General features: G+C 43.6%; 1 protein-coding gene across 2 annotated transcripts in view; it reads right to left on the bottom strand.

The window, feature by feature from the left end:
* Positions 1-26,564, bottom strand: part of rest (RE1-silencing transcription factor) — a 51,039-nt gene that overhangs the window by 6,794 nt on the left and 17,681 nt on the right. The window contains exon 3 of one of the 2 annotated variants that reach the window (XM_059970109.1): positions 8,334-8,432. In XM_059970109.1, coding sequence (XP_059826092.1) covers positions 8,334-8,432 — 99 coding nt within the window. The remainder of the gene's footprint in view (positions 1-8,333; positions 8,433-26,564) is intronic. The other variant, XM_059970110.1, reaches the window with a different exon arrangement.

The raw sequence follows: 26,564 nt of genomic DNA, 5'->3' as shown, positions 1-26,564 counted from the left end.
GCATGCAGGTACATACTGAATTCAAATAAAAACTGGTGCTAGCATAAAGGATAATAACTGTCATTAAAAATTGTATTGTTAGAATCTCAGCCAACACCCATTACAATTAACAGCTTGGTTTTCCAATAAACAGATCGACTGAAAATATCATGCCCCGGATGTGGTTTAAAACGATCAGATGTGCACTGTTCAACATTAGAATATTAGTGCACTGCTGTACATGCTTTCACTTTGTGCATTAATAATGCTAGTAACATGACCACAAATGCAAATTAGATAACTGCTTTATGGCAAAGGGCAAGAGTCTGCTGGTTCAGGAATTAGACCTGAAAGCTCTGAATTCTCTCCTAATGTTGCTTAATTATGAAGCAACTGGTGTCAAAGCAAAGCAGTTACAGTTTTACACAAAATGCCAAACCAATGACAGAGCCAACTCAACTCCAGTGAGACCGAGACTTGGAATTTCATCAAGCAGTTTCACATTGATATAAAGACACTTCATTTACACTGAGCTAACTTGCTTCACCTTCAATGAAAACTACAGCTAAATACTCAAGGATACTAGAGATCCAAGAATTCAAGCCTTTCACCAATAAACATGTTTGATGCTAACCTTTTATAGAATTTTCAAACAAATGATAACTGGCATACATGATCCGAGTTAAGACCCCCTTAAGACCTACTTGACAAAAATACTGTCCACGGGTAGGTCACTGTGTGGCAGAAGAGAGGTCAAAATCATCATTTCAAACTGTTTCTCTGTAAGATAATTCAGGACATAATACCATAACCTCCCCAGGCCTGGGAAGCAATATGGTCAGAGAGGATCCAAGCACAGTGGAAAAAAATAAAACTTCAATCATGGCCCCATGCATCACTGCTCTATTTTTCTGTCAATTCCACAACAATGACCTAACCTTGCAAGTGAATACAAATGAAAGACAATGTACAGTGCAGATACTTTCACCCATTGTTGATTTAACAAGTGCTGGTACCAAGTTCTATACTGACCCACTAAGAAAACACTGAGCAAAGTTGAAAATTAAATCGCTACAGGAAATTTGTCAATAAAGTATTAAGTAAAAAGTATCAGATCATTAACCAGTTTTCTCTTTTCAAGTCTGTTTATTAAACTTCACAAATATCAAACACATGTGAAACCACTACCAATGAAGCCAAGTTCAACTAATCAAAACTAATATCCATAATGCATTACACCTTTCATTTGGCACCTGGCAAACATAATCAAAGAGCTAAATTCAATACCAACACAAAAATCAAACAGACTGTGGCATCACAAGCCCTAATAAAATGTAAGTCAATACATGATTGGAATCATACTTAACATAGAGAAAGATGGGTATGATTGTCAGAGGTCAATCATCCCAACTCCAGGGTAAAACTCCAGAAGCTCCTTGGAACATCTTCGTGGATCCAGCATTTTTCAGCTACTTCGATGACTTTCCTTCCGTCATTACATAAAAAATGGGGTGTTCACTAATGAATGCCTAACATTTCATTGCATTCTCAACTCTTCAGCAAATGAAGCAAATAATGCCTGAATGTAGCAACAACTAGAAAACATTCATTCATGCCTCAACTTGAATCTAAGGGGAACCAATATTCCTGTGGATAGATTTACTAGAGCTTTTGGGAGTGCTTGAAACTAATATGGCAGGGGGATGGAAACCAATATGATAGAGTTGAGGATGAGCCAGCAAGCTTAGAAGTAGATGGGTATGACATGAAGGTAAGGAAGGACAAGCCACTGATTGGATACAAATCCAGACAGAGCAAAGAATTCAATTGTACCAGAGGCTAAACTCAAAAGAGAGAAGAATTCAGGACTAAAGTTGCTATATTTAAATGTTCATAGTATTCGGAATAAGGCAGGCAAACTGTGGTGCAATTAGAGATTGGATGATATGACATTGTGGGCATCACTGAGTCGATGCTGAAAGAAGGTGATACAGGCAGTCCCCGGGTTACGTATGAGTTCCGTTCCTGAGTCCGTCTTTAAGTCGGATTTGTACTTAAGTCGGAACAAGTACATCCGGTATTATTTAGCGTCAGTCAAACGTTTGTCTTAGTATATAGTATATATTTTACCTTTCTATGCATATAAAACACTTAAGAAACGTATGTATTCCAATAATTAAACCACTGCGTTGCTTAGTAATAATTGTAGCATTCATTGGGGCAGGGCCTTTCACATGCTCCATTATTCTCACTTCATCCGTTATCCTTTAAAATTGTTCCGATCGTTGACCGACTAATGCTTTTCCAATGACCGATGCGTTTCACCTCTTTCCAAATGCTTTATTATTTCCACTTTATTTTCAATCACGATTGCTTCCCGTCAATGGAACAGAAACACTGCAGGCAGTGGGTCCCATGGTCCGCTGGGTCCTAAGGACCACCGCACTGAGACAGGCTAAATGGAACAAGTGGGGACTGTGCTGAGTTTGGGTATTTGATCCTCCACAATATTCCATGTGGGAATTTAAACTGCAGGTGGCAGTCTTTTTTAACGAGGTCGAGTTGCGAGCTCTACGTCAATCCAGCCTGGATGGTACGGGAGTCACTGGATCGACATCAAACCAGCACGGGAGCAGTCTGTCACTGCATCGAACTCTGTTCTCAAGCCTGGCGCTGATCTCACTGCACCGCCAGCCGACTGAAATGGGGGCGGGGTCAGGGTGAATCTTACTATGAAAAATTTAAGCCAAGTACAAAGTTAAACACTCAACACAGTGTCAACGGCAATGACTTAAAATGGCAGATGGCGTTCTCCTTCCTCGGTTCGTAAGTATGAGTTGTCCGTAAGTCAGACGTTCATAACTCAAGGACTACCTGTAGTTGTAATGGGGACTTCAGTATGCAAGGGGATTGTAAAAATCAGGCTGGTTTCAGTTCGAAAGAGAGGAAACTTGTTGAATGCCTGTGAGATGGCTTTTTAGAGCAGCTTGTGCTTGAGCCTACTTGAGGAAAGGCCATCTTTGACTGGGGGTTGTGTGATAACCCAGATCTTATTAGGGAGCTTAACTTAAAAGAACCCTTAGGAAGGTATGATTATAATGTGATTGAATTCATACTGCAATTTGAGAGGGAGAAGCACAACTCACATGTATCAGTATTGCAATGGAATATAGGGAATTACAGAGGCACGAGAAAGGAGCTTGCCCAGGTAGATTGGAGGAGGATACTAGTGGGGATGACGGCAGGTATGAGGTGGCTGAACTTTCTGGGAATAATTCACAAGGCATAGAACAGATATGTCCCACAGAGGAAGAAGTTCACAAATGGTGGGGGTAGGCAACCATGGCTGACAAAGGAAGTGCATAAAAGCCAAGGGAAGGGAATACAAGGTAGCAAAAGTGAGTGGGAAGGTGGATGATTGGGAAGCTTTTAAATTCCAACAAAAGGCAACTAAAAAAGCTACAAGGAAAAAGATGAAACGAGGGCAGATTAGCCAATAATATAAAGCAGGGTCCAAAAGCTTTTTCAGCTATATAAGTAAAAGAGAGGTGAGAATTGATATTGGACCACTGGAAAATAATGCTGGTGAGGTAGTAATGGGGGTGGGAGGGAATAAAGAAATGGCAGATGAACTTAATGGGTGATTTGCATCTGTCTTCATTGTGTAAGATACTAGCAGTGTGCCAGAGGTCCGTGAGTGTCAGGGAGCAGGAATGAGTACCATTATTATTACAATGGGAAAAAGTGCTAGGCAAACTGAAAAATCTTAAGGTGGATAGGTCACCTGGACCAGATGGACTACATCCCAGAGTTCTGAGAGAGGTTGCTGAACAGATAATGGATGCAGTGGTCATGATCCTTCGAGAATCACTTGATTCAGGCATGGTCCTGGAGGACTGGAAGATTGCAAATCTCACTCCACTCTTTCAGAAGGTAGGAAGGCAAAAGAAAGGAAATTATAGGTCAATTAGCCTAACCCTCAGTGGATGGGAAAGTGTTGGAGCCCATTATTAAGGATGAGGTTTTGGGGTACTTAGAGATTAGTGATAAAATAAGTCAAAGTCAGCATGGTTTCTGTAAAGTGAAACCTTGCTTGACAAATCTGTTAAGAGTTCTTCGAGGAAGTAACAAGCAGGGTGGACATAGGAGAGGCAGTGGATGTCACTTACTTGGATTTTCAGAAGGCATTTGATAAAGACTGCTTAAATAAATTCCTATGGTGTTATAGGAAAGATACTGGCATGGATAGAGGAATTGCTGACAAGCAGGCGGCAGTGAGTGGGAATAAAAGGGACCTTTTCTGGTTGGCTGCCCATGACTAGTGGTGTTCCTCAGGGGTCAGTATTGGTCCTGCTACTTTTTACACTGTTTGTCAATAATTTAGATAATGGAATTGATGGCTTTGTGGCAAAGTTTGCGGATGATACGAAGATAGGTGGAGGGTTAGTTAGTGCTGAGGAAGCAATGCGTTTGCAGCCGGACTCAGACAAATTGGAAGAATGGGCAAAAAGTAACAGACAGAAGACAGTGTTAGGAAATATATGACAATGTATTTTAGTAAAAGAAACAATAGTGCGGACTATTATCTAAATGGGGAAAAGGTTCAAACATCGGAGGTGCAGAGGAACTTAACAGTCCTTGTGCAAAACTCCAAGAAAGTTAATTTACAGGTTGAGTCTGTGGTAAAGAAGGCCATGTTGGTATTTATTTCAAGGGGAACGGAATATAAAAGCAAGGAGATTATGCTGAGCCTTTATAAGACACCAGTCAGGCCGCACTTGGAGTATTGTCAACAGTTTTGGGCCCCATTACTCAGAAAGGATCTGTTGTCATTGGTGAGGGTGCAGAGGAGGTTCATGAGGATGATTCCAGGAATGATGGGGTTAACATATGAGGAGCTTTTGACAGCTTTGGGCCTGTACTCATTAGAATTTAGAAGAACGTGGGGGGTATCTCATTGAAACCTACCAAATGTTGAAAGGTCTAGACAGGGTGGATGTGGAGAGGATGCTTCTTATGGTGGGGGTATCCAGAACTAGAGGGCACAGTCTCAAAATTGAGGGGTGACCCTTTAGAACTGAGACAAGGAGAAATTTTTTTTAGCTAGAGAGTAGTGAATCTATGCCACAGACCACGGTGGATGCCAAGTCTGTCCAAATATTTAAGGCGATCATTTCTTGATCGGCCAGGGCATCAAAGGGTATGGTGAGAAGGCAGGTGTGTGGGCAGGTTTGCTTACAGCAGAAACAGATCTATGGTGGACACCATCTCCCTGGTCCTACACTCATCTCTGGAGCATCTGGACAGTAATGGCACCCATGTCCTCCCTATTGTTTCTTTTACTAAAATGCATTGTCATATATTTCCTAACACTGTCTTCTGTCTGTTACTTTTTTGCCCATTCTTCCAATACGTCAGAGTTCTGCTGCAAACACATTGCTTCCTCAGTACTAACTAACCCTCCATGTACTCAGTCCCTCGTCCTGCCCTCTATTGACTGCCTTTATAATGTATTACTGAACTGCTTATTGCTTTTACAAAAGGAACATAAGAATTTCTCTAAAGTTATGAATTTTGCTATTTATTGCAGGTACTGACTTCAAAGATTGTGCTTTTAGCTCTGATTGAACTTTAACATATTTCAGACTGAGTTTTGTTCTGTGCCAGGAGTAGGAATTATTAACATGTTCTTCACTCAGCTTAATTAACCAATGAGCTGCTGAACCATGACAACATTACGGGTTCAGATGTTGATCCTGGGCTGATCTCAACCTTGCTGACGTTAGGTGTGCTGCAGATAACTCTGGACTTGCAATGTTAGAAATGGGAAGATTAGCCAGCAGCTGCAACACAAATACTTCAGTGTTGTCCACTGAAAATAGGAACAGGATTGTGGACCTCGTTGCATGCTTGATGGAGTAATGCTAAGTCTCCTGTTTAAGAAGATTGCAATTTGACCAAAAAGTAAGAACTACTGGTGGCAAGAAATATCAAGAAACAAATGCCTTCAAATAATGAAATTAGCAGGAAAAAAACCTGATAATTTATAAAAATTATATTTAATTACCACTTGCTGTTGTTAGATTAGATTTATCTATCACATGTACATCAAAGTATACAGTTAACAATCAACACAGCCAAAGGATGGGCTGGTGCCAACACTGCACGACCACGATGCTTGGCAGAACAACACAGAACACAACAAGCAACAAAACACAACAGCGAAACAATCCCCTTTCATCTCTCCCACTCACACACATGGACAGTTCTCCAACTCCATGACAGACTTGAGGCCTCCAGTCTTTATCTGTACTGATGGTGGTTTGTTGATCAAGTATCCATTTGTGGAGGAGGATATTAACTTCCAGGGTCCAGAGTTTGGTGATCAGTTTGATTGGATAAAAGTATTGAAGGCAGAACTGTAGTCAATAAACAATATCTATATGCTCCAGAGATGAATGTAGGGCTAGGACAATTTGCCATAGCGCTGTTTTGATGGTAGGCAAATTGCAGTGTGTGGTTGATGTGAGCCATGACCAGCCTCACAGTACTTTATGATAGTAGATGCAAGGCTGCACAGTTGTCATTAAGACACTTCATCTTGATCTTCTTCAGTATCGGGATTATAGTGGTCTTAGAGCAGGAGGAAAGCACAGTCTGAATCAGGAAGGTTAAAAATTTCTGCAAATCCCCCTGCCAGCCAATCCACATGGGTTCGAAGGACGTAGCCAGGGATACCATCCCGGCCCAATGCTTTCTGCGGCTCCATCTTCTGGAAGACTGATCTTGCATCTGCGATGGTGATTGTAGATTCATGCACTGGAGACTATTGGGGTAGATGGTGACATTTCCATTTCCTCTGTTCAAAGCTGGCAGAGAATACATTAAGCTCCTGGGGAAGGGATGTGCTGTTGTCGGCGATACTGCCCACTTCTGTTTTGTAACACATTATAGTATGTAAGCACTGCCACAGATGACGGCTGCACTGAGACTCAATTTTGCATTGAGTACTGTCTTTTAGCATCTCTGATAGCTCTATGGAGGTCCTATCTTGATTTTTTTTAATATAACGGTCAGGGTCACCTGATTTGAATGCTGCAGATCTAGACTTCAGAAAAGAGTGGATCTCCCAATTCATCAATGGTTTCCAGTTTGAAAACACCCGGATTGTAATGTGCAATGAGGTAAAACAAGATAAAACAATAACAATGTGGAATAAGGTGTACAACTGCAGATAAAGTGCAGTGCAGGTAAATAAAGTGCAAGATCATGACGAGGTAGATCGAGAGTGGTCCTAGGAACCACTTAATAGTTTTATTACAGCGAGGTAGAAGCTGTCCTTGAGCATGGTGGAGCTTGCCTTCAGGCTTTTGTATGCTCTGCCCAGTGGAAAAAGGGAGAAGAGATAATGCCTGGCTTTGGTGTGATCTTTGATTATCCTTCACTGAGGCAGCAAGATGTCCACAGAGGGGAGGCAGTCAGTAAGGGACTGAGTAACACATCTGGACTAACAACTAGCTTTAGATTGGTTATTGAAAGGGTTAGATATCAAGTTCATGTTCTAAACTGGGGCAAGGCAAATTTTGAGGTAGCAAGACAGAAATGCAAAAAGTTGATTGGAGTAGACTGATTGCAGGTTTGGCAAGTGGGAGGCAATTAAAAGCGAGATAATGAGAATTTAAGATTTGCACATCCCCATTAAAAGTAAAAGGCAAGGCTAGCAGGAGTAGGGAATCCTGGATGACAAGGGACACCAAGGCTCTGGTCAGGAGAAAGTACGTATGGGCCAGGTACAGGCAGCTGAGATCAACTGAATCCTGGTAGGAATGCAGGGCTGTAGGAATATACTCAAGATGGTAACCAGAAGGGCAAAAAAAAAGGTGAATGAGATAGCTTTGGCAGAGCAGATCAGGGAGAATCCAGAGAGTTTACATATATTAAGGGAAAAAAAGAGAATAATTAGGGAGAGAATAGGGCCCCTCAAAGACCAACAACCTACACAATAGCTGACAGAGAATAGTGTGATAAACAAATAACAGCCAGTTCTGTGGGGGGGGGGGAAAAAAACACTTTGTTAATGAGAGAGGTCAGAGGAGAATGGCCAGACTGTTTCAAGCTGACAGGAAGGAGACAGTAACTCAAATAACCATGTGTTCAGAAGAGCATCACTAAATGTGAACCACACTGGATTTCACTCCTGTACCTAATAAAGTGGTCACTGAGTGTAAATAAATCAAAGTTCTTGAACTGGTAGGATTTGAACCAACATTCCTTAAAACGTGGATTCCTTTCAAAAAGGCACAACATTCTTCCATTAATTCACCTGAAATTTCAATGGAGTTCAGCCCACTCACATTTATTATACCAACCTGAATGTGTACGCATGTGCCTGGTCAGATGAGTTTTCTGAGAACTGGAGTAAGGACATTGTGGGCATTTGTAAGGCCGTTCACCTGTAAAGAAACACACAATTAAACAGAGAATGCTACTGTAGTTTGGAGGTTGAAAACTTTACATTGGGTTACTCAAATTGTGCTCTAGGAGCCTCACCCAATCCGGCCTTTAGTAGCAACTGGATATTTGCCATAGTTCTCACTCTATTGTATATATCTTGGAGATGGAAAAGGTTGGTTACAATCACTGTGATAAACGAATTCTCAACTAAGCTCATAAGAAAATTAACAAGAACAAAGATTTAAGGTTTCCAGAAGTCTCTCCAATAGACCTACAAAGCCCCACAACAAAAAGGAAAGCTGAAATGTCTGTTAACAGAATCTTCTGAAGCACAAGCTCATTGTTTCATCAGTGCAGTGTCATCACTAAGCTTTGTGTAACACATTCCAAAATCACAATAGTCAGTTTAAAAATAATCAAAACATAGGTTCCTACCTCTTCGATATAGGATGCTTTGAAAACTATGTACCTGCAATCTATGATAAAGTATACAGCACAAAACCTCAGGATTTGCTATATTAACTACCAGCTACAGTATATACTGTACTTACAGGTTTTTAGTCACTTTTATGATACAGGATATGCAGAAACAATGTTCACAATGAGAAATTCTACGAACAGTAGTATGATAATAACCAAGTATTCTGCTCTCAATGACAACATGGTATTAAATAACACTGGTCAGGGAACTTTCTATATTTTTACTCAAAATAATGTATTAAATCTGGTTTAAAAGAAGCGTACTCTAAATATATTTCAACTGAATTAATTCTTTTTAATGCTTCCATCACTTTCGCCATGACTAGTTACACTCACTTTTTCCTTAAAATTTAGCAATGCATATCCTAACCCCAAAAAATATCTACTAAGGATAAAATAAAACTTGATCAATATTAGTACAATGCTCTGATACGTTTCTTCTAAAGCTAGAAAGAACTTCTTCATGCAGAACATAGGTGTCATATCAGATTTTGAAATTATTAATTTAAAATAACCTCCCGGAGAGTCTCCATCTCAAATAATCTCTTTCTGGCAGATCAGATCCAACAGATATGTTGCCAAGAAAAGGACCTTTAACTGCCTGGAGAAAAGTTAGAACCAGTTTCCCTTCCATTTCAGCCTTCACATGCAGTCAGGAGATGGGCACAGCCATATTTACTGAAAAATTTTTAAACAGGTTTCCAATTCCCAACTCAAAAGTTCAAATTTTTAAAATCAAAGTATGTGCACCACATACAACCATGAGATTGTTTTCTGTGCAGACAGTTACTAAACAAAGAAAAACACAATAGAATCCACAAAAACACACACACAAGACCAACAAGCCTCCAATGTACAAGAGAACAAATCATGTAAATAGTAAAATAAAATCGAACAAACAATACACAGTATGCTAGCCGCAGAGTTCTTGAAAGTAAGTCCACAGCGGCACCTTTTCCTTCTCCTGAACTGCCAGATTCTTCCTTTACTGTACTCTTCGTTCACTATGGAGTTAACCCTCTAACCCATTGACTGCAACCTCTTACGCTGTTCCAAAGAAGCATCAGTGTTTTCTATTTTCATTTATGTCAGTGAAAATAGGAAGAGAGGCTTTTGTTGGAACAACCTGCTTCAGATGACCATTACTTGGTTTGGGGAGACTAAACATAAAGGGACAGTGCACAGTTAATGGCAGATTCCTTTAACAATTATGGTGTACAGAGGGATCTGCGACCCCCAAGTCCTTTGCTCCCTAAAAATGGCTACACAGGTTGATAGGGTGGTAACAAAGGCATATGGCATGCTAGACTTTGGGAACATGCTTTTAAAGAGGTTAGACGAACTTGGATTGTTTTCTCTGTGGCACCGGAGGCTGAGGGAAGATCTGATAGAGGTTTATGAGACTATGATAGAATAAACACCAGGAAGCTTTTTGCCGGGTCATAATGTCTAACACTACAAAGTATTTATTTAAGGTGCGGTGGGGGGGGGGGGGGGGTGGATGTTTGGTTTTTACACAGTGGGTGCCTGGAATATGCTGCCAGGGGTAGTACTGGAGACAAATATGATAGATTTATTAGGATCCTAGATGAATGTGTGAAATAACAGGGGAATATGAGTATTGTTCTATTTTCGTAGAAGTTTATGAAGATTCCGCATGCCATCTAAAACTTCGACAAACTTCTATAGATGCGTGGTGAAGAGTAAATCGACTGGCTACATCATGACCTGGTATGGAAACCAATGCCCCTGAACAGAAAAACCTACAGAAGTAGTGGATATGGCCCAGTCCATTACGGGTAAAGTCCTCCCACCATTGAGCACTTCTATACAAAGCATGGTCATAGGAAAGCAGCATCCATTATCACATACCCCCACCATCCAGGCCACGTTCTCTTCCTGCTGCTGCCATCAGGAAGATGGTATAAGAGCCTCTGGACCCACACCATCAGGTTCAGTAACAGTTATTACCCTTCAACCATCAGGCTCTTAAACCAAAGTGGACAGCTTCACTCGCCACATCAATGAACTGTTCCCACAACTCACTTCAAAGACTTACCATCACATGTTCTCGATATTTATTGCTTATTATTTTATCTCTTTTTGTATTTACTTTCTATTAGGACAGTCTTTCATTGATTCTATTGTGTTTTTTGTAATTATTGTTGAATGCTCACATGAAAATGAATCTCAGGGTTTTATAATTTGACGTATATGTGCTTTGATAATGGGGGACTTTACTTACACAGAAGAGATTAATTTAGTTGGACTTTTAATTAGCTAATCCAGTACTGTACTATGTCCCAAACCACTGGAGTAGGAGCTTTAGGACAGGCAATGTAAAGACTAGTTCAGCAGGTAGACTTTAAGAAAATTGCAACACGGTACAGGTTGTTTTGGAGGGGTGGAGAGGCTAAGCAAAACGAATGGTGTTAGTGGGAGAGCCCAGTGCCTGAGAAATAAGATTTCACTGAGAGCTGTGGGGCTGGAGACCAGTAGCTTGCAGTAAACACTAACACTGTCACTTTGATAGACCAGAAGGTAATGAAGGCTAACGAGCAATATTTTTATTGCAGGCAATGTTTACGGTTACCTAGCCCATCTGGTTACAGTTCTGTTTCTGACAAAACTTTTAGGCATACACCTATAACGGATAGCCAACCCTTAACCGTAAATGCTAAACCATACTAAAACAGTCATTCTGTAACCAAATTATACTGGAGCAGGTCACTCTTAAAGCATTCTTGAACTTCCTCAGCCTCACAGGGGAGGAGCAGAAAATGTGGAAATGCTGAAATGGTGCAAAAGCAGGCTGAGGAACTTCATCTAAATTCTCTGCTTGATGTACAGCTTGATGAAATCAAAAAGCTGAGAGCTCAGGTTTCAAAAGAACATGAAGCAGTAATGCAGGAAGATGAATTTAACCAGCAGTTCCAGCAACTAGAGGAGGAAAAATCCTGTTTGCTGAAGGAAAGGGATGAACTCCAGGAGATGCTGAAATGTGTCAAAGCAGGACAAGATGAGATGAAAAAAATCCTACAAGAAAACTCTGTGGTGGTGAGTCATATTTAACAGAGACCATAAGACATAGGAGCAGAATTAGGCCGTTTGGCCCTTTGAGTCTGCTCTGCCATTCCATCATGGCTGATCTCGGATCCCACTCAACCCCATACGCCTGCTTTCCTGCAGTATCCTTTGATGCCTTGACTGATCAGGAAACTATCGACTTCGTCTTTAAATAACCCATGGCCTTGGCCTTCACCGCAGTCTGTGGCAGAACATTTCACAGGTTCACTACTTTCTGGGGAACAAAATATCCTCCTTATCTCTGTTCTGAAAGGTCACCTCTCTGTTTTGAGGCTCTGCCCTCTAATTCAGGATGCACCCACCATTATCTCCCTAACCAGTCCTTTCAACGTCCAGTAGGTTTCAATGAGAATTCCCCCCCCCCCCCACCCATTCCAGTGAGTGCAAGCTCAATGCTGCCCAACCCTCCTTGTATGTTAACCCCTTCATTACTGGAATCATCGTCATAAATCCCCTCTCTAATGACAATACACCCTTTCTGACATATGGGCCAAAACTGTTGGCAATGCTCCAAGTGCAGATTGACAAGTCTTACAAAGCCTCAGCATTATCTCCCTGCTTTTAACTTGTATTCCCCTTGAAATAAATTCCAACATTGCATTTGCTGCTTTTACCACAGACTCTGTACATCTGATGTTTGAACCTTCTCCCTATTAAGATAATAGTCTGCACTATTATTATCATACATTTTCAACACTATATCATCTGCCACATTTTGCTCTTTTTTCCAGTTTGTCTAAGTCCTGCTGTAATCACATTGCTTCCTCTGCCCAAACTACCACTCCACCTATCTTCATATCATCCACAAAGTTTGCCAGAAAACCATCAATTCCATTATCCAAATCATTGACAATCAATATTGGCCCCTGAGGAGCACCACTGGTCATTGGCAACCAACCAGAAAAGGCCACCTTTATTCCCCCCGGCTGTCAGCCATTCCACTATACATGAGAATATCTTTCCTGTAATGCCATAGGATTTTATCTTGTTAAGCAGCCTCGTGTGTGGCAGATTATCAAATGCCTTCTGGAAGTCCAACTAAAAGACATCCACTGCCTCTGCTTTGTCCACCCCGCTTGTTACTTCCTTGAATAATTCTAACATATTTGTCAGCAAGATTTCCCTTTACAGAAACCATGCTGACTTTGACTTATTTTATCATTAGTCTCCAAGTACCCTGAAACCTCATCTTTAATAATGGACACCAATACTTCTCCAGCCACTGAGGTTTGGCTAACTTGCCTATAATTACATCTGTTTTGTTTTCCTCCCTTCTTAAAGGGTGGAGTGACATTTGCATCCATTATCTCTTCAGCAACTTCTCACAGGACTCTGGGATGTAGTCCATCTGGCTGAAGTGACTTTTCCATCTTAAGACATCCGGGCTTGCCTAGCACTTTTTCCTTTGTAACTGTAGTGGCACTCATGGACCTCTAGCAGACTGCCAGAAAGAAAGTGCACACTGGAAGACCGGTGCAAAGTACCCATTAAATTCATCTGCCATTTCTTTGTCCCCTGTTACTACCTCTGCATCATATTCCAGTGGTCCAATATCAGCTGTCACCTCTCTTTACTCTTTATATAGCTGGGGGATAAAACTTTTGGTATCTTGCTGTATATTATTGGCTAGCTTTCTTTCATATCTCATCTTTTCTCTTATAGTTTTCTTAGTTGTCCTTTATTGGGAGTTTAAAAGCTTCCCGATGGTCCAACTTCTCAGTCACTCTTGCTACCTTGTATGTCCTTATCTTGGCTTTTATGTAGTCTGCAACTTCCCTTGCCGACCAGTTTTGCCTACGCTTGCCAACAGAGAACAATTTCTGTAGGACAGATCTATCCTGCACCTTGTGAACTATTTCCAAAAACTTAAGCCATCTCTGCTTTGCCATCATCCCCAGCAGCATCCTCAAAACCACCTGGGCAAGCTCCTCTCTCATGCTCCTGTATCTCCCTTTATTCCATTGCGATGCTGATACATGGAACTTGTGCTTCTCCCTCTCCAATACAATATGAATATGATATAGTTGGGATCACAGAGACATGGCTCCAGGGTGACCAAGGATGGGAGCTCAACATCCAGGGAAATTCAATATTCAGGAGGGATAGACAGGAAAGAAAAGGAGGTGGGGTAGCATTGCTAGTTAGAGAGGAGATTAACGCAATAGAAAGGAAGGACATTAGCCTGGAGGATGTGGAATCGATATGGGTAGAGCTGCATAACACTAAGGGGCAGAAAACACTGGTGGGAGTTGTGTACAGGCCACCTAACACCAACATGAGGTTGGGGATGGCATTAAACAGGAAATTAGAAATGCGTGCAATAAAGGAACAGTAGTTATAATGGGTGACTTCAATCTACATATAGATTGGGTGAACCAAATTGGTAACGGTGCCGAGGAAGGGGATATCTTGGAAGGTATGTGGGATGGTTTTCTAAACCAACATGTCAATGAACCAACTAGAGAGCAGACCATTCTAAATTGGGTATTGAGCAATGAGGAAGGGTTAGTTAGCAATCTTGTCGTGCGAAGCCCCTTGGGTAAGAGTGACCATAATATGGTGGAATTCTTCAATAAGATGGAGAATGACATAGTTAATTCAAAAACAAAGGTTCTGAACTTAAAGAAGGGTAACTTTGAAGGTATGAGACGTGAATTAGCTAAGATAGACTGGCAAATGATACTTAAAGGGTTGACGGTGGATATGCAATGGCAAGCATTTAAAGATCACATGGATGAACTACAACAATTGTTCATCCCAGTTCGGCAAAAGAATAAACCAGGGAAGGTAGTGCACCTGTGGCTGACAAGGGAAATTAGGGATAGTATCAAGTCCAAAGAAGAAACATATAAGTTAACCAGAAAAAGCAGCACACCTGAGGACTGGGAGAAATTCAGAGACCAGCAGAGGAGGATAAAGGGCTTAATCAGGAAAGGGAAAAAAGATTATGAGAGAAAGCTGGCAGGGAACATAAAAACTGACTGTAAAAGCTTTTATAGATACGTGAAAAGAAAAAGATTGGTCAAGACAAATGTAGGTCCCTTACAGTCAGAAACAGGTGAATTGATCATCGGGAACAAAGACATGGCAGACCAATTGAATAACTACTTTGGTTCTGTCTTCATTAAGGAGGACATAACATAAATAATCTTCCGGAAATAGTAAGGGACTGAGGGTCTAGTGAGATGAAGGAATTGAGGGAAATACATGTTAAGAGGGAAGTGGTGTTAGGTAAATTGAAGGGATTAAAGGCAGATAAATCCCCAGGGCCAGATGGTCTGCATCCCAGAGTGCTTAAGGAAGTAGCCCAAGAAATAGTGGATGCATTAGTGATAATTTTTCAAAACTCCTTAGATTCTGGATTAGTTCCTGAGGATTGGAGGGTGGCTAAAGTAACCCCACTTTTTAAAAAGGAGGGAGAGAGAAACCAGGGAATTATAGACCAGTTAGTCTGACATCGGTGGTGGGGAAAATGCTAGAGTTGGTTATCAAAGATGTGATAACAGCACATTTGAAAAGTAGTGAAATCGTCGGACAAAGTCAGCATGGATTTGTGAAAGGAAAATCATGTCTGATGAATCTTATAGAATTTTTTGAAGATGTAACTAGTAGAGTGGATAGGGGAGAGCCAGTGGATGTGGTATATTTAGATTTTCAAAAGGCTTTTGACAAGGTCCCACACAGGAGATTAGTGTGCAGACTTAAAGCACACGGTATTGGGGGTATGGTATTGATGTGGATAGAAAATTGGTTGGCAGACAGGAAGGAAGCAAAGAGTGGGAGTAAACGGGACCTTTTCAGAATGGCAGGCAGTGACTAGTGGGGTACCGCAAGGCTCAGTGCTGGGACTCCAGTTGTTTACAATATATTAATGATTTAGACGAGGGAATTAAATGCAGCATCTCCAAGTTTGTGGATGACACGAAGCTGGGCAGCAGTGTTAGCTGTGAGGAGGATGCTAAGAGGATGCAGGGTGACTTGGATAGGTTAGGTGAGTGGGCAAATTCATGGCAGATGCAATTTAATGTGGATAAGTGTGGGGTTATCCACTTTGGTTGCAAGAACAGGAAAACAGATTATTATCTGAACGGTGGCCGATTAGGAAAAGGGGAGATGCAACGAGACCTGGGTGTCATTGTACACCAGTCACTGAAAGTGGGCATGCAGGTACAGCAGGCGGTGAAAAAGACAAATGGTATGTTGGCATTCATAGCAAAAGGATTTGAGTACAGGAGCATGGAGGTTCTACTGCAGTTGTACAAGGCCTTGGTGAGACTGCACCCAGAATATTGTGTGCGGTTTTGGTCCCCTAATCTGGGGAAAGACATTCTTGCCATTGAGGGAGTACAGAGAAGGTTCACCAGATTGATTCCTGGGATGGCAGGGCTTTCATATGAAGAAAGACTGGATCGACTAGGCTTATACTCACTGGAATTTAGAAGATTGAGGGGGGATCTTATTGAAACGTATAAAATTCTAAAGGGATTGGACAGGCTAGATGCAGGAAGATTGTTTCCGATGTTGGAGAAGTCCAGAACGAGGGGTCACAGTTTAATGATAAAGGGGAAGCCTTTTAGGACCGAGATGAGGAAAAACTTCTTCACACAGAGAGTGGTGAATCTGTGGAATTCTCTGCCACAGGTAACAGTTGAGGCCATTTCATTGGCTATATTTAAGAGGAAGTTAGATATGGCCCTTGTGGCTAAGGGGATCGGGGATATGGAGAGAAAGCAGGTACAGGGTTCTGAGTTGGATGATCAGCCATGATAATACTGAATGGCGGTGCAGGCTCAAAGGGCCGAATGGCCTACTCCTGCACCTATTTTCTATGTTTCTATATTACAGCTTTGTCCACACAACTTAGCAATCAATCCTTTCCACAGTTCAACCATCAGCAGGCAAAACAGGAAAGAGTATAAAGCACCAAATATTTCTAAGAGGTTGAGGCTGTCAACAATTAATCTTTCCTGTATAGCAACAAAATTCAGTGACAAGGTATTAGGGAGAAGGCACTAAATCCTAATGAACAGTTATACACACAGTTATTCTTTTGACACCAATTAAATTGTTATTATAGAGTCATGAACCCGAATATGGAGTGGCTTGGTAGCAAAGTGGTTAGCACAATGCTTTACAGTAGAGGTGACCAAGGTTCAATTCCCACGATTGTCTATGGGGAGGAACACCTGGGTTTCCTCTGGAAGCGATGTTTTCCACCCACATTGCGAAGATGTATCAGTTGATAGGTTAATTGGCCATCGTAAATTCTCCTGTGATTTGGATAATGAGTAAATCAGGTTGCTGGGCGGTATAGCCTGAAGGGGTGGAAGGGACTATTCTGCACTATAGCTCAATAAAATAAATAAATCACTGATAGCCAATTATTCCACATGATTGAATTATTACAATGCGTGTGAACAAATGAACAATAACATACATCCCTGCAGGAAGTAACTATATAATGATCAGAAATAGGGACTTTGGCCAAGGTTATCCTTGCTAAAGGTATCAATAGCAATTGTATCATTTCCTACCTCTTTAAAATCAGTTAACAAGAATTAAGGGATTAAATAGTTTAAAGTAATCAAAAACAGATAAATTACTACCATCTATGCATTGTTAGTGTCGCCCATTCCATTTCTATTGTTGATCGAAAACTGGCTCAGCTATAAGGAGAATACACAAATCAATTGCGTGATAAGCATTGGTATTGAAATTTCATGATTTTTCTCTGATTAGTCAGTATATGCAAAAGTGTGAAAATTCCAATGATTATGGACAGAATAAATAGAGAGAAATAGACGGCTGATAAGATAGAGGGGCCATTGATTTAGAAAACTAGTTTCCTAATTCAAGACATCCATCAAAAGCCTAATACATAGATCAAAGAGGCAACCGACTACGGATGCTATGGAATCTGGAACAAAAACATAGGACCATAAGACACAGGAGCAGAATAATGCCATTTGGCCCATCAAGTCTACTTTACTATCCCTTGCAACCCAATTCTCTCACTTACTGCCCATAACCTTTGACACCCTGCCTAATCAAGAATCTCCATTTTAAAAATACCAAATGACATGGCTGCCACAGCAGTCTGTGTCAATGAATTCCACAGATTCACTATCTTCTGGCTAAAGAAATCCTTCTTCACCCCAGTTGCAAATAGACAACCCTTTTGACTGTGCCCTCAGGTCCAACTCCCCCACTATAGGAAATATCGTCCCCACATTCACTCTGTCTAGACCTTTCAATCTCTGATCGCTTTCAATAAGAACTATTCTTATAAATTTCAGAGAGTACAAGCCCAGAGCCATCAAACGATCCTCACAAGTCAATCTTTTCATTCCCGGAATCATTCTCATGAACCTCCTCTGGAGCCTCTCCAATGCCGGCATATCTTCAAAAAGTTCAAAGGTTCATTTAATATCAAAGTATACAACTTGAAATTCTTCTTCTCTGGGTAGCCACGAAACCAAGAAAAAAAACAGCAGCATGATCATCAACCCCCAAATCCCCCCTCCCCACACAAAAACAAACAAAAACAGAACAGGCACATCAACCCCCAAAGCACCCAAATACAGAATATAAAATAGATAAGGGGCCCAAGTGTTTTGATCAATGCCTTATAAAGCCTCTACATAACATCCTTGCTCTTATATCCTAGTCTTCTCAAAATGAATGGGAACATTGCATTTGCCTTTCTTACCATTGATTCAACCTGCAAGGTAACCTTTAAGAAACCCTGCACAAAGACTTCCAAGTCCCTTTGAACCGCTGATTTCTGAATTTTCTCCGTTTAGAAAACAGTCTGCTTTCATTCCCTTTACCAAAGTGCAAGACCAAATACTTCGTTGCACTATATTCCATTGGTCACTTCTTTGCACATTCTTCTAGTATGTCTAAGTCCTTTTGCAGACTCCCTGCTTCCTCAACGCTACCTGCCTCTCCACCTACCTACATATCTCCCACAAACATGGCTACAGAGCCATCAATTCCATCATCCAAATCATTTACATGTAACGTGAAAAGAAGCAGTCCCAACACCGACTCCCATGGAACACCACTAGTCAAAAATAATCAGCTGGAGCAACTCAGTGATTTGAGCAGAACCTGTCTTAGAGCTAAACCCACTGATTCCCGCAATTATATAGATTACATCAAGCTGCGCAATGAAATAAAACATTTTTAATATTTATTTCTTGGTTTTTTCTGATTCAGCAGCAAGAGGTATCTGCAAACTAAAGGATGTACTGTACATGTATTAAAGGTCATAACAAAGTATTTAATTCATTATATGAAGAATAAAAAAGAAAAAGAAAATGAGTAATAAAGTAGTAAAAGAGACAAAAGAATATTTATCAACAAATCACTAGGCTATTCCACACAATAAATATACAGCCAGAGGTAACTGCAGATGCCTGAAAGGTTTTACAGTGCCTCTTTTTTCATAAATACAAAATACTCTGCAGGTGCTGGAAATGCACAGCAGCACAAACTAAATACCAGGGGAACTCAGCAGGTCAGGCAGCATCTATGAAGAGGAATAAAACAGTCAACAATCAAGCCAAGACCCTTCATCCATTGCTGTGGACAAGTTACCTTGTACTTTCTCAAAACATCCCCATATTACAGGCTGACACCATTTTGTCCTAGACTTTCATTTTGTGTTACATACTTCAGCATATACCAAGGAAGACTCAAATTTAACTCTTTCCTTACATGCTGACATAACTTTCTCCCAATTTCTCCATTTCCACCACATCTGCTCTACCAATGAGGCCTTCCATTCTAGATCTGAAATGTCCTTTTTCAGGAAATGCAGCTTCCAGTCTGTGCAGGTTGATGGAACATCCTGTCCCATTTTCTGTTTCTCAGACTTGTTTTCACACCCCTCTCTTCCAAACAGATGAGAGTTCTCTTTGTCTTCACCTTTCTCCCTAGCAGCCTCCTCATCCAGCATATCACCCTTAATCATTTCCACCAGTAGCAACAAGATCCCACCTTATCCTCCCTACCTTGTGAAAAGTCCAGGTAGGTTATTTGCCTCAGCCTTTTTTGGTTGAAAATGCTTACAAATCTTTTAGCTGTATTATTTATACAAAATGCTATATTCTTCAATGTTTAAGCTGAAGATGTGTTCTTTGAGCTGATCTCTCCTGTAAACTGATTCCACAGGATTTAAACAAGTTACCCCTTATTAGGGTTGTGGTAGTGGTGGTTACTCTTACCTTTGCTGTTCTGCCCTCCAATTAGTCATTTCCAATCTTGGAAAAAGGTGTTAGTTGTCCACTCTAGCAATGCCCCTCATCATCTTCCTAGCTCATTCAACTTTTCCTCACAAGCCATATGCTCTATTCCAGGCAGCATATTGTAAATCTGCTCTGCAGGTGCACTAAAGTTTCCACAGCTTCCTATAATGAGGTAACCGGAACTGAAAACAATACTCCAAATATAGTTTAAGAAGAGGTCTAGAGTCTGCAACATGATTTCACAGTTTCTGAACTCAATCCCCTGACTAGAAACATAGAACGAAACATTGAAAACCTACAGCACACTACAGGCCCTTCAGCCAAAAATGCTAAGCCGAACATGTACTTACTTTAGAAATTACCTAGGGTTACGCATAGCCTTCTATTTTTCTAAGCTCCATGTACCTATCTAAGAGTCTCTTAAAAGACTCTATTGTATCTGTCTCCACCACCATCGCCGACAGCCCATTTCATGCACTCACCACTCTATGCATAAAAAACTTACCCGGACATCTCCTCTGTACCTACTTCCAAGCAACTTAAAACTATGCCCTCTCACGTTAGCTATTTCAGCCCTGGGCAGAAGCCTCTGACTATCCACACAATTAATGCCTCTCATCATCTTATAAACTGTACAAGTCACCTCTCATCCTCCGTTGCTCTAAGGAGAAAAGGCCGAGTTCACTCAATCTGTTCTCATAAGGCATGGCCCCAATCCAGGCAACATTCCTGTAAATCTCCTCTGCACCCTTTCTATCATTTTCACATCCCTCCTGTAGTGAGGTGACCAGAACTGAGCACAGTACTCCAAGTGGAGCCTGACCAGGGTCCTGTATAACTATAACATTACCTCTAGGCTTCTGAATTCAATCCCATAGATGAAGGCCAATACACCATATGCCTTCTTAACCACACAGTCAACCTGTGCAGGAGCTCTGAGTGTCCTATGGACTTGGAACCCAAGATCCCTCCGATCCTCCACACTGCCAGAAGTCTTACCATTAACATTATATTCTGCCATCGTATTTAACTACCAAAATGAACCGCCTCACATTTATCTGGGTTGAACTTCATCTGCCACTTCTGAAGGCCAACACATCATACACCTTCATAACCACCCTATCAACTTGCACAACAATTTTAAGGGATCTATGGACGTTGTCCCCCCAAGAACCTTCTGTTCCTCCACACCATTTTGAATCCTGTACTCTGCCTTTGTTTGACTTTGGATGCGTATCTCTTCCAGATTGAACTCCATCTGTCACTGCTCAGCCCAGCTCTGTATGCTGTCAATGTTCTGTTGTAACCTATGTCAACTTTCTATCAGAACATTCACAACACCAAGGGGGAACGCTTGCTTCTATGCTGAGAATGTGAGTAAGGTAAATAATGAGTACTTGGCTTCAGTATTTGCCAAGGAAAAGGATAGGGAGGATCAGCAGATCAGTGCTCTGTATAAACAAGTTAAGGTGTTTAGGGGTCAAGGAGGACAACGTGTTGAGCCTCCAAATGAGTATTAAAGTGGTTAAGTCTCCAGGGCCTGATGGGGTTTACCCCAGCTTATTGAAGGAGGCAAGAGATGAGATTGCTTGGCCCTTGGCCAGTATCTTTGTGTCCTCTCTAGCCACTGGTGAGTGCCTAATGTTGTACTTCCATTTAAGAAGGAAACAAGGGAAAATCCTGGGAACTACAGACCGGTGAGTCTTACATCAGTTGTAGGGAAATTGCTGGAGAAAATTCTTAGGGATAGGATATATGAGTACCTGGAAACCCATGGAATAATTAGGGAGAGCCAGTGCAGCTTTGTGGATGCAGGTCATGCCTTAGAAACTCCATTGAGTTTTTTGGCAAGGTGATGAGAGAGACTGACGAGGATAGGGCAATGAATGTTCTCTATATGGACTTTAGTAAGGCGTTTGACAAAGTACCTCATGGAAATCTAATCCAGGAGATTAAGATGCATGGGATCCATGGTGACTTGACTGCTTAGATTCAGAACTGGCTTGTGCATAGAAGACAGCGTAGAGTGGTTGAAGGAACTTATTTGAGCTGGAGGTCTGTAATTAGTGGAGTTCTGCAGGGATCTATGCTGGGAATTCTGATGTTTGTGATGAATATAAATGACCTGGATGAAAATGTATAAGGGTGGGTTAGTAAATTTGCGGATGATACCAAGATTGGAGGAGTTGTGGATAGTGTAGAAGACTGGCAAAGAATATAGCACGTCATAGACAAGTTGTACATATGGGCTAAGAAATGGTTGATGGAGTTTAACCCAGATGTGAAGTGTTACACCTCGGTAGGGCAAATGCAAAGAGACAATATACTGTTGAGGGCAAGGCAGATGTTGAGATCTAAGTACATGCTCCTTGAAACACACACAAAATGCTGGAGGAACTCAGCAGGTCAGACAGCATATATGGAAAAAGCATCATCAACATTTTGGGCCAAGACTCTTCATCAAGACTGGAGAAAAAAAGATGAGGTTGTGGCGACCCATTTCCTGGCACATCCGAACCGGCTCACAATTAGCCAGCTTTCTGGTTAAGGGAGATAGCCTACGGGGGTTTGCGAGCACAGAGCTTTGGAGCCTCTGCGCCACGGGGGGCAGGTTGAGGGAGGCTTAAAAGTGAGGCTGAGGATTTCAAATAAAGTCTTTCCTTCGACTGCAGTTACCGACTCCGTGTCGTAATTTTAGCGCTGCATGTAGCACACCGCTACAATTGGTGACCCCGACGGTCCAAACGGTTTTTGGACCAGAAATGACCGACGCCGCCTCTGTTCATGCGGTTTCGTTGAAACTGCCAGGTTTCTGGACACAGCGACCAAACCTATGGTTCCAGCAAGCCGAAGCCCAATTCCACGTTCGCCAGATCACCTCAGAAGACACCCGCTACTGCTACATGGTGAGCTCCCTCGACCAGGACACAGCGGCCCAGGTTGCGGAGTTCATACAGTCGCCCCCGGCAGACGGCAAGTACACAGAATTCGAAGCCCTGCTCCTCAGGACTTTCAGACTTTCATGGCGCGAGCGGGCTGCCCGTTTACTGCACCTGGATGGCTTGGGAGACAGACCTCCATCGGCTTTAATGAATGAGATGTTGTCTCTGGCCGGAAGACACAAGCCCTCCCTCATGTTTGAGCAGGCATTCCTGGAGCAGCTGCCCGAGGACATAAGCCTGCTGCTGTCCGACGCGGATTTCAGTGACCCCCAGAAGGTGGCAGCCCGGGCGGACTTGCTGTGGAACGCCAAAAAGGTGAGCGGGGCGTCCATCGCACAGATCACCCAGCCACGCTCCCAGCAGCAAACCAGTCCAGGCCCGGCCACAGAGCCCGCCAACACCAAGCCCAACGAACAATGGTGTTTCTACCACCAGCGGTGGGGCGCAGAAGCCCGCCGTTGTCGCCCGCCCTGCAAGTTCCCGGGAAACGCCAGGGCCAGCCACCGCTGATGGCTACGGCAGAAGGCCATCGGGATAGCCTCCTGTATGTCTTGGATAGAAGGTCGGGACGCCGGTTTTTGGTCGATACTGGGGCTGAGTTCAGCATTTTACCTCCGACGAGTTACGACACCCGCAGCAGGGCACCGGGTCCCCCCCGAGGGCAGTGAACGGCAGCACAGTAAGGACCAATGGCACCCGTCAGGTGCAGCTACAGTTCGGCTCCAGCCAGTTCACGTGGGACTTCACACTGGCCGCCGTAGCCCAACCGCTTCTGGGTGCGGATTTTTTGCGGGCTCACAGCCTACTGGTCGACCTGCCCAGGAAGAGACTGGTACACGCCGAGACCTTTCAGACGTTCTCCCTGGGTGCAGCCCAGTTGCCAGCCCCTCACCACGGCTCCATCACGCTGTCCGACAACGACTTCACCAGGGTCCTGGCGGATTTCCCACCGGTTCTGGCACCGCAATTCACAGCGGCCATGCCCCGACACGGTGTACAGCACCACATCCCGACCCAGGGACCACCCCTCCACGCCCGCGCTCGGCGGCTTCCCCCGGACAAGCTCCGACTGGCGAAGGAGGAGTTCCAGAGGATGGAGGAATTGGGGATCATCCGGCGGTCTGACAGCCCATGGGCCTCCCCCCTGCACATGGTGCCCAAAGCGACGGGAGGTTGGAGACCGTGCGGCGACTACCGCAGGCTGAATGAGGCTACCACACAGGACCGCTACCCTGTGCCGCACATTCAGGACTTTGCAGCAAACCTGCACGGCGCACGGATCTTCTCCAAGGTAGACCTTGTCCGAGGGTACCATCAAGTTCCGATGCATCCTGACGACGTCCCCAAAACGGCTCTCATCACCCCGTTTGGCCTTTTCGAGTTCCTCCGCATGCCGTTCGGCCTGAAGAATGCCGCACAGACGTTCCAGCGGTTAATGGACGCAGTGGGACGGGACCTGGACTTCACGTTCATCTATTTGGACGACATCCTCATAGCCAGCAGCAGTCGTCATCTGTCCCACCTCCGTCAACTCTGCGCACGACTGAGTGAGTACGGTCTTACAACCAACCCCGCCAAATGCCAGTTCGGACTCGATACCATTGACTTCCTGGGCCACAGGATTACTAAAGATGGGGCGACCCCTCTGCTCACTAAGGTAGATGCGGTCCGCCACTTCCCCCGACCCACCACGACCAAAGGCCTTCAGGAATTCGTAGGTATGGTCAATTTCTACCGCCGCTTCCTCCCCTCAGCTGCCCGGATCATGCGCCCCCTGTTCGCCCTGATGTCGGGTCCGAGCAAGGACATTACCTGGGACGAGGAGTCCGCCGCCGCTTTCGTTCAAACGAAGGAAGTTCTGGCGAACGCCGCAATGCTAGTACATCCCAGAATGGACGCCCCTACCGCCCTCACAGTGGACGCATCTAACACGGCAGTTGGTGGGGTGCTGGAGCAACTCATCGCAGGTCGCTGGCAACCCCTGGCGTTTTTCAGCAAACACCTGCGGCCACCCGAGCTCAAATACAGTGCTTTCGACCGGGAACTGTTGGCGCTCTACCTGGCAGTCTGGCATTTCAGGTACTTCCTAGAAGTTCGGCCCTTCACCGCGTTCACGGACCACAAACCGCTTACCTTCGCATTTACGAAAGCGTCCGACCCCTGGTCGTCCCGCCAGCAACGCCACCTGTCCTACATCTCTGAATACACAACGGATGTCCGGCACGTCTCGGGTAAGGACAATGTCGTGGCGGATGCGCTCTCTCGCCTTACCGTTCATGCCCTTTCCCAAGGGGTAGACTTTGAGGCACTGGCAGAGGCACAGCAGGTGGATGAGGAGATTCCGAGTTACAGAACCGCAGTCTCCGGTTTGCAGCTCTGTAGGCCCGGGTGAGAGGACCCTACTCTGTGACGTCGCCACCGGCCAGCCCCGTCCCGTCATGCCGACAGCCTGGCGGCGCCGTGTTTTCGACTCCATTCATAACTTGGTGCATCCCTCGGATGTTGCTGGTTCGGATGTGCCAGGGAGATAGCCTACGGGGATTTGCGAGCACAGAGCTTTGGAGCCTCTGCGCCACGGGGGGCAGGTTGAGGGAGGCTTAAAAGTGAGGCTGAGGATTTCAAATAAAGACTTTCCTTCGACTGCAGTTACCGACTCCGTGTCGTAATTTTAGCGCTGCATGTAGCACACCACTACAAGGTATCACTGTCAGAAAGTGGAGGAAGGGGAAGAAGGTGGTGATTGGTGAAACTGGGGGTGGGGGAAGGAGTGAAGTAAAGAGCTGGGAAGTTGATTAGTGAAAGATACAGGGCTGCAGAAAGGTGAATCTAATCAGAGAGGGCAGAAGGCCATGGAAGAAAGAAGAGGGAGGAGGAACACCCGAGGGAGGTGATGCGCTGGTAAGGAGACAAGAGGGAAATGGAAATGGAGAACGGTGAGGGCAGGGATTACCGGAAGTTTGAGAAATTAATGTTCATGCCATCAGGTTGGAACCTACCCAGATGAAATACAAGGTGTTGCTCCTCCAACCTGAGTGTGGCCTCATCGTTATCGCAGAGGAGACCATGGGCTGACATGCTGGAATGTAAATGGGAAGTGGAATTGAAATGCGTGGCCACTGGGAGATCCCGCTTTTTCTGGTGGACAAAGCAGTCTCCCAATTCACATCAGGTTTCACTGATATACAAGAGGCCACACTGGAAGCACTGGATACAGTAGATGACCCCAAAAGGCTTACAGGTGAAGTGTTGTCTGGCCTGGAAGGACTGTTTGGGGACCTGAATGGTAGTGAGAGAGGAGGTGTAGGGAAGGTGTAACTCTTGTTCTGCTTGCAAGGATAAGTGCCAGGAGGGAGATCAGTGGGGTGGGACG

Source organism: Hypanus sabinus, chromosome 5, assembly GCF_030144855.1.
Source record: "Hypanus sabinus isolate sHypSab1 chromosome 5, sHypSab1.hap1, whole genome shotgun sequence".
In the NCBI taxonomy this organism is placed as follows: Eukaryota; Metazoa; Chordata; class Chondrichthyes; order Myliobatiformes; family Dasyatidae; genus Hypanus; species Hypanus sabinus.
The sequence above is the reverse complement of the archived record's forward strand: the minus strand, read 5'-3'. Positions and strand labels throughout refer to the sequence as shown.